Source organism: Seriola dumerili, unplaced genomic scaffold, assembly GCF_002260705.1.
Source record: "Seriola dumerili isolate Sdu_G_001 unplaced genomic scaffold, Sdu_1.0 BDQW01000025.1, whole genome shotgun sequence".
NCBI classification, from domain to species: Eukaryota; Metazoa; Chordata; class Actinopteri; order Carangiformes; family Carangidae; genus Seriola; species Seriola dumerili.
The window spans coordinates 10,626,634-10,635,899 of record NW_019174280.1 but is presented as its reverse complement, the minus strand read 5'-3'; the positions used below and the strand labels follow the sequence as shown (position 1 = coordinate 10,635,899).

Genomic DNA, 9,266 nt, shown 5'->3' with positions numbered 1-9,266 from the left:
ACCAGAAACCCCAGAGTGGGTAGCACTTGTGTTTGTACTGGGATGGCACGGTCATGTCTGGGTGGTCTGTCTAATGCTTGACCTGGTTCAGCACATAGATCCAAGAGTACGGCTCTGTAGGGAATCTAAATCGGTGTGGTTGTGGTTCCTGAACACAAATTCTCGTTAAATTCTTTCATTCACTTAGTCATCTAGCAGTACCAGTGCATCCATCATGCAGCATTAGACACAGGTGTGAGCAGGGTATTTATATGTTTACAGCAATCAGGCTGATTGTTGCAATCAATTTGGCAAGGTGTGAAGCAATAAGTGGTAGTCCATTCCACACCCTGGGATAACATTTGAAATAGGAAATTTGTGGTGTCTCCAGTGTGCTCTGTGCACTTGACAGGACAGTTGTGTTTGCTGCAGCAATTTTACACACAAAACAATATAAAGACTAAAATCATACATGCTTTATGCGTATGTAATGGCTATCACACTTTATTCACCACCTCACCATCCAATTTCCCCTGTCACAAAAATGTTTGTGCGTCAGAGCTGGTGTGCAAACTGTGCGCACATTCTCATGTCAAGTTTTTTATAGATCCCAACCTTTGCGTGGGAAGTGGTGTAAGCATCTTTCAGGTCATGTTTTTGCGTATGCAATGGAGGCCCCCTGAGACTTAAAGTGATAACTCATGTTTTTTAATTTGGTCAGTAGTCCAAAAACCCAAAGGTATTGGATTAAAAATAAGAAAGGGGCTCTTATTTGAAAAGCTATAACTGTAAATGATGTGGTATTTTAGTCTGATAAATATAATGTTAATACAAATACATTGTGTATAACTTAAGGCTGAAATATGGTGTGTATCATTTATAAGTTTCCCCCTCAACTACATACAGGAAAAGAAGCCATAGAAGATCAAAAAGATCACTGAGGATGGACGACAGGGACACTGGCAGTCTGAAAGACAATAAAAAGATGGATGCCAACACAGTATGGCAGTGGCGCATTAAGCATGTAAAGAAGTACTCAAGACATCCAGAACCATTCCATTACAGCAATAAAATGGGACTAGATTTTAATGTTAGATCCAACACACAGAAAAAATTGGATTTACATTCACTGACAAATGGTGTCATACTAGAGGTCTGTGACTTTGCTGAAACAGTAAAGAGGAATAAATGGCATTTTATCACAAATATTCTGGAGAACAATTTTGATCTTGGATTGAAAAGCGAGCAACAGCGGATTGAGTTTACTTCTCAACTTCTGCACAAAGTCAGCAACCTGATACGAAAACCTCCTGAAGATAAACATGAAGGTTTCACTCTCTTTGACACGTCATCTGAGCCAGAATGTACCAGCAACAACAAAAGTGGGCTGAAAATGGCATCTACAGAATATAAGACTTTCCTGGTGGACATGGATGACATGGATGAAAGTGATCATAAGGACAAATTGAAGTGTTCACTATCACCATCTAAAGACTATATGAAGATGGAAGAGATGGATGGACCACATGCTGATGACAGTGATGATGTTGATGAGTCAGAGTGTTCAGAGCCTCAGTCAACAGAAGAACTGAAAGACGATGTTCCTCCATCGTTCCCTTGTTGTGCAGAAATTGGTCTGAACCTTGATGTTGAGTCAAAGCAAAGTCTAGATCCAGGTTTACTGACAAAGGGCATGATGTTAGAGCTAGTACAGTTCACAAGAACACTGACTGCATCCTACAGATCTATTGTTCTCAGTGTGTTGGAGCATAATTTTGAACTTGATCTTAAATGTCAACAGGAAAAAAATAAAGTTTGGTTCACAATATTACAACTGCAGAAAAGGAAGAAGCAACTTCTTACCACTGGAACCAAAATCAGTCCCGAGTTTAAAAGTGAGCCATTTTCCTTTCAGACAAATCCTTTTAAAAAAGTATCACCTCTGTCCAGTGTGGGAGCCTCACTATATCAATTTAAAGAAGTGAGCAAAAAAAGGCAGTCTGATTTAAAAAGTAAACGGGAAAAAAGAGCTCTTTCAACAACTAGAGAACACGTCACCAAACGGCGCAGAACAGAACAGGCTGAACAGGAAGAGACAAACACAATGTTTCATCACACTGATATCAGTCAAACATCGGAGGATGACCACAGCTACATGTGTCCTTTAGACTCAGACGAAGTCACAGATTCGGAAAATGATGAAAATGGAGATGACTTTAAAAACCCAACAAGTTCTGACATCCATAGTGAATCAGAATCAAGCTGCGTGGCTAAATGTGAACCCTGCCTGATTACCACAGATGGTTCATCCAGTTTACCAAATTTAAACTCAAATGTAAACCCAACATTTGCAAATCAGCCTGATGAAAGAGGACAGTGTGGAGATGAAGAGAAGACAGAGATTCCAAGAATTGTGCCATACAAATGTGACATGGACGAAAAGGAAATGGAAACAGAGGGCAATATGTGGAAGCTGCGTGCAAATCGTGTGCAACAAATCCTCTCCTTGATAGATAAAGCATTCACAAAGTCCAAGACATTTGGCCTTGAATTCAATGTTGGATTTGGCCCAAAACAAAACTTCAGTGTTGACTCTTTGACTACTTTTGTTTTGCTCGAAATTGCAAAATTTGCCTTAGCAATGAATTCATCCCAGCAGGATTTCATCATGGAGATTCTTGAGTACAACTTTGACCTTTGCCTGTGGAGCGAACACCATAGGAAAACCTTTGCATGTGAGGTTATGAATAGAATAAGACATCTTAGAAAAAGTGAAGATTCAGTCAAACTTTCAAAAGAATATTTTGAACTTCCGGATCCCATGTCATCAGTCAACATGACCAGTCAGAGTATGGGCATTGTCAACCCTGAAGTCAGCAGCATATCGAGAACAACAGAGTGTGATCCTGCTCCCATGTGTCCTCCTGATTCTCACACTAAAACTAAAGAACACAGGGTGGATCTTTATCCTTTCTGCAAGGACATTGGTCTGAAGCTAAATGTAATCTCCAGTCAACCAAATAAAAAACTTCAGATCAACAAATTGACCAATGGGGCAATGACTGAAGTGACAAACTTTGCAGAAAAGTTGTGTGGAACATTTGATCAGATTTGTCTTGACATCCTCAGACACAACTTTGATATTGATTTGCAAAATGGAGACTCTGACCTCGCTAAAACTATTCTCACTCGAATTCCTGTTATAATGGAGCACAAAAATCTATCAAATCTAACAGGCTTCAAGAAGATAAAACACACGATGAAAGATTTCTCAACAATGGTGATGGATTACCAGAATTACCCAACTTTAGATACATGTAGTATTGGCTCTTCCCAGGCTACAATCATAGATCAAAATGTAGGGAGTTCCACTGACAATAACCAAGAAAATGAGCTCAATTTAGGACTGTGGAAATTGCGGACTAATCAAACTCAACAGATCCTTTCAGTGCCTCATGTTGAACATTGCCCATTTTATTCTTATTCCAGATGCAAGAAATTAGGCATTGATTTCAATGTGGGATCTGGAGTAAAACAAAATCTTGATCCAAAATTACTGACCAATGGCATCATGGTTGAAATAAACACTGTTGCTACAGCACTGCAATCAGCCCAAAAGGATTTCATCACAGACATACTGGAGTACAATTTTTGTCTGAATTTGAACAATGAGCTTTGTCGCAGTGTCTTTGCACAGCAAGTTGTGGAAAAAATTAATAGTCTGTATTTAAAATCTAGCAAACCCAGATTCCTGAAAATGCCTTTTGAACTTCCTGACTCAAGAAGTATAGAAGAATCTCGCTATCCGAAAACTAAATATTGCCCTAAATGTTATCAAGACAGAAATTATAAGCTTTGTCAGAATGAATCTAACCCTGACCATCAGCTTCATCCTTGTCCAGATGCCATGACTGACACAGTCTCTGCAGAAGCAAACTGCACAGTACAGAAGCCTACAAAGGATCTGTCATCTGCTTTCCAACAAGCAGAGGAGACAATAATGGACAGTTATCCACTCTGCAAGAAAATAGGTTTAAGCCTATGTGTGGACAAAGACAAACCAAAAGTTAAACTAGACATTTGTGCATTGACACGGGGGGTTATGAAGGAAATAACTAGTTTTGCCAAAAGATTGTGTGGAACAAAACATAAACTAATTAATGATGTTCTTGAACACAACTTTAACTTTGGCAAGCTTAGCCAAGATATAAATCCTGCACTGCTTTTCCACAGAATGGTAGCACTTCATAACAAAGGGCCCACATGGTTCAGTGATGTTTTTGTTGTTTATCCATGGCCACACCGAGATCCTAGAGATGTGAGTAAACAGAAAGAGGCATCTGCTGCGCAGAAAAATGAAAGGAAGGAAACAACAAAAAAAAGAAAGCTGGCACTGCAAACAAGGAAGGAAGAAGCCAAGATGCTGAGTGAATCTATGGTTGCCACAAAGGCAAAGAAAGATAAGCAGAATATTGGAGACTGCTATCCCATTTGCACAGAGATTGGTCTGGGCCTAGAGTTAGAAAACCCAACAAGTTCTGACATCCATAATGAATCAGAATCAATTTATCTAGGTGTACGTGGGCCCTTCCTCATCACTACTGATTGTTCATCCAGTTTACCAATTGTAAACTCAAATGTAAACCCAACATTTGCAAGTCAGCCTGATGAAAGAGGACAGTATGGAGATGAAGAGAAGACAGCGATTCCAAGAAATGTGCAATACAAATGTGACATGAAAGAAGAGGAAATGGAAGGGGAGAGCAACATGTGGAAGTTGCGTGCGAATCGTGTCAAACAAATCCTTTTCTCACTTGACAAAGAGTACTGTGCATTCACCAGATCTAAAACATTTGGCCTTGAATTCAATGTTGGATTTTTCCAAAAGAAAAACTTCAGTTTGGACTCTTTGAATAATTCTGTTCTGCTTGAAATTGCTAAATTTTCAATAGCAATGAATTCATCCCAGCAGGATTTCATCATGGAGATTCTTGAGTACAACTTTGACTTTGGCCTGTGGAGCGAACACCATAGGAAAACCTTTGCATGTGAAGTTATGAATAGAGTAAGACAGCTTAAAAATAGTGCACATGCAGTCAAACTTTCAAAAGAGGTTTTTGAACTTCCTGATCCTATGTCATCAGTCAACATGGCCAGTCAGAACATGGGCAACGTCAACCCTGAAGTCAGGCGCATATCGAGAACAACTGAGTGTGATATTGCTCCTTTGTGTCCTTCTGATTTACAAGCTGAAACTAAAGAACACAGGGTGGATCTTTATCCTTTCTGCAAGGACATTGGTCTGAAGCTAAATGTTATCGGCAGTCAACCAAATAAAAAACTTCAGATCAACAAATTGACCAATGGGGCAATGACTGAAGTGACAAACTTTGCAGAAAAGTTGTGTGGAACATTTGATCAGATTTGTCTTGATATCCTCAGACACAACTTTGATCTTGATTGGCAAAATGGAGACTCTGACCTTGCTAAAACTATTCTTGCCAGAATTCCTGTTATAATGGAACAAAAACATCTATCAAATCTAACAGGATCCAAGAAGATAAAGCACACGATTAAAGATTTCTCAGTGATGATGATGGATTGCCAGAACAACCCAACTTTAGATGCATGTAGCACTGGCTCTTCCCAGGCTCCAATCATAGACCAAAATGTAGGGAGTTCCACTGACAATGAACAAGAAAATGAGCTCAATTTAGGACTGTGGAAATTGCGGACTAATCAAATTCAGCAGATCCTTTCAGTGCCTCATGGAGAACATTGCCTATTTTATTATTATTCCAGATGCAAGAAATTGGGCATTGATTTCAATGTGGGATCTGGAGTAAAACAAAACCTTGACCCAAAATTACTGACCAATGGCATCATGGTTGAGATTAACACTTTTTCTACAGCAATGCAATCAGCCCAGAAGGATTTCATCACAGAGATATTGGAGTACAATTTTCATCTATATTTGAAAAATGAGGTCTGTCGCAATGTCTTTGCACAGCAAGTTCTGGAGAAAATGAGAGCATCTGCTTTAAAATTTAACAAATCCAGTATCATGAAAATGCCCTTTGAGCTTCCTGACTCAAAATGCATAGAAGAAGTTACCTATCCGAAAACTAAATATTGCCCCAAATGTTATCAAGACAGAAATTCTAAGCTTCATCAGGATGAATCTGACCCTGACCACGTGTTTCATTCTCGTCCACATGTCATGACTGACACAGTCTCTACTGAAGCAAACTGCACAGCACAAAAGCCTATAAAGGATCTGTCTTCTACTTTCCAAAAAGCAGAGGAGACAATAATGGACAGTTACCCACTCTGCAAGAAAGTAGGTTTAAGCCTATATGTGGACCAAGACAAACCAAAAGACAAACTCGACCCCCGTGTATTGACACGTGGTATTATGAAGGAAGTGGCTCATTTTTCCAAAAGATTGTGTGGAACAAAAAATAAGCTCATTAATGATGTTCTTGAACACAACTTTAACATTGGCATGCAGAGCCAAGATATAAATCCTGCAGTACTGTTCCACAAAATTGTACTACATAATAAAGGGCCCACATGGTTTAGTGAAGTTTTTGTTATTCAGCCATGTCCTCACAGAGATACTAGAGATGTGAGAAAAGTGAAAGAGGCTCCTTCGATGCAGAAAAATGAAAGGAAGGAAACGACCAAAAAAAGAAAGCTGGCATTGCAAACAAAGAAGGAAGAAGCCACATTGTTGAGTGAACATATGGGAGCCGTAAAATCAAAGAAAAATACCCAGTGTAATGGAGACCGCTTTCCAGTGTGCTCAGAGATAGGTCTGAACCTAGATGTGTCATCAAAATCTGGAGACAAGGAAAAACTGGACTTAAAGCTGTTGACTAGAGCTGCAGTGATGGAGATCTATCGGTATCTAGGTAAGAAAGTAGGACACTATTTCCCAGACTCTCTGTATGACATCCTTGACTATAACTTTGATATAAGCTCACAGAATTACAGGCGGTGGGAATTTTCCATAGCTACTGCATCCAAAGTCAAATCTATGGGCAAACAGTACCGTAAAAATTTGCACAGAGCAAAGGAGGTCTTCAAATTGCCATTTGTTTTTCAACACAAGGCGTCAAAAAGATCGGGACAAGAGAGACAAAATATGAAAAGTGCGAAATCTTCTCTGAAAGAAACAGATATGACAACAAATGAAGAAGGTAGACTTGTTCAGCAATTGAGATACCTTTCAGACGTCAATCATGCCCATCTTCTTGATGTCAAAACCAATAATGAACTTTGGCTTGATGAGGAAGACACAAAGTCTCAAACAGATCCTGGGACAATAGTGCAGATGACTGGGAATCCAGTGAGTGGAAATTGTGACAGTCTTCTTCAGGGAAACATACAGATTAAAGAGGAGGAAGATGATTCAAATTATGGCACTATGAAACCAGTCACTGAGGAAACAGTTAAACCTGGAGGATCCCTAGGATATACTTTGTTAACCATATGTCCAAAATCTGAAAGTCATATAAAAACTGAATCAGAAACAGAGGATCCCCAGTATTACAACCTGGTTGAACCACAAATATCTGAAGGATATGCTATGCTAGCTGTAGGTAAGGATACTGAGAGCATTGTTAAAACTGAACCCGACACTGAGGAAATAGGTAAACCTGTAGGATCCATTGGATATACTTCACTAACCATATGTCCAAAATCTGAAAGCCACATAAAAACAGAATCAGAAACAGAGGATGCCCACCATTACAACCTGGCTGAACCACAAGTATCTGAAGGATATGCTATGCCAGCTGTATGTACAAAGAGTGTTAAAACAGAATCAGACACTGAGGATGTCAAGTATGAAGTCCCAGTTGCAGTAGTAGAATCCGGGGCATACCCCATGGTAACCACATGTCAGGACACTGAGAGTATATCAATTAAAGAAGAGCAAGAAAATGTGCCAGTGGAGTCATACCATTATGGAGTTGTTCAAGTTCAAACACAAAGTGAAGTCAACATCAAACAGGAATGGGATCATGCGTGACCTAAATGATGGTTCACACAAAAGACAGGTGTTTTACATTAAACATAATGGTGTTGCCTGTATTTGCTAGAAAAACTGTATTCTGTCAGAGAATGCATTTGATAACTTAATTCAATGCTGCAAAAATGTATACTTGTAAATTTTGTTTACTTTTGAATCAGACTCAAAAATGAAGGTGTGTGTTCAAAGCCTGGAAAGGTGTATGCTTTTTTGTTTTTACAGAGACGGTGTACTTTAAGGAACATTTTTTGTAAATGCAACAGTTATCCAAAGGCTAATTTTCATTAGTAGTTCCTTGCCAGGTGTTACATGGCCTACCTTAAAATTAAATGTTTCAAAGCAACTCATAAATGTTTATTTGCTACAATTGATGTCAATTTAAACTCCTTCTTCTTCTTTTTTCATTCTGTGTTCCGATATAGCTACAATAATTTGTAAGAAGTTCATACAAATTTGTATCAGCAAATCAGCATCCTTTAAGTGGTCCTTTTTCACCAAATAGTTTCTTTGTTTTTATTTTTTCATGTTTATTTGTACCTTTTTTTTTTCTTCTTCTTTTTTTTTTACTTATTCATGGTCATTTACATTGTATGTTTTATATTTTTCAGATTTTTGTTTCAAAAAGGAATTGCTGCCTTCTGTCGAAAACCACAAGATATGAATTACAAATAAGTGATCTTTTTTTTTTTTAACCTGTGATCTAAATCTCTAAAGATGAGTATATCTGTGCTTCAAATAATTTCAATTCACTGCATAATACACTATAAAAAAGAAAGTGACCTGGATCTTGATGGACTATTTTATTTTTTATTGCCATTTTTTACTACATTTTATATAAAGCATTTGAAAGCATCTTTTCTCCTCCTGTGTTTTCTGCTATATATATATATATATATATATATATATGTGTGTGTGTGTGTGTGTGTGTGTGTGTGTGTATATATATATATATATATATATGTATGTATGTATATATATACATATATGTATGTATGTATGTATATATATATGTATGTGTATGTATATATATATATATGTATATGTGTGTTTGTGTGTATGTATACTTTTTCATATTTTTTAAAATTTTTATTGGTATGCAAGCTCTCAGAGGTTTGCTATCAAGGCAAATGGTCAGAGATGATCTCTTGTTAGAAATTCACATTGCTCACATCGCTTTTAAGATTAGAAAGGATGGGTATAGAAGTGCAATGTTGTAGGGTCCCTGCCCATTTGGGTATTAAAGGTAATGAAC

The 9,266-nt window shown here is 38.0% G+C and overlaps 1 protein-coding gene across 1 annotated transcript; it reads left to right on the top strand.

Moving 5' to 3' along the window:
• Nucleotides 1–6,104: 6,104 nt before the first annotated feature.
• LOC111235605 lies at nucleotides 6,105–8,837 on the top strand. Its single transcript, XM_022764116.1, has 2 exons — nucleotides 6,105–6,893; nucleotides 8,623–8,837. Exons 1-2 carry the CDS (start codon nucleotides 6,200–6,202, stop codon nucleotides 8,673–8,675), a joined length of 747 nt encoding a protein of 248 aa, XP_022619837.1. The 5' UTR covers nucleotides 6,105–6,199; the 3' UTR covers nucleotides 8,676–8,837.
• Nucleotides 8,838–9,266: the final 429 nt, after the last annotated feature.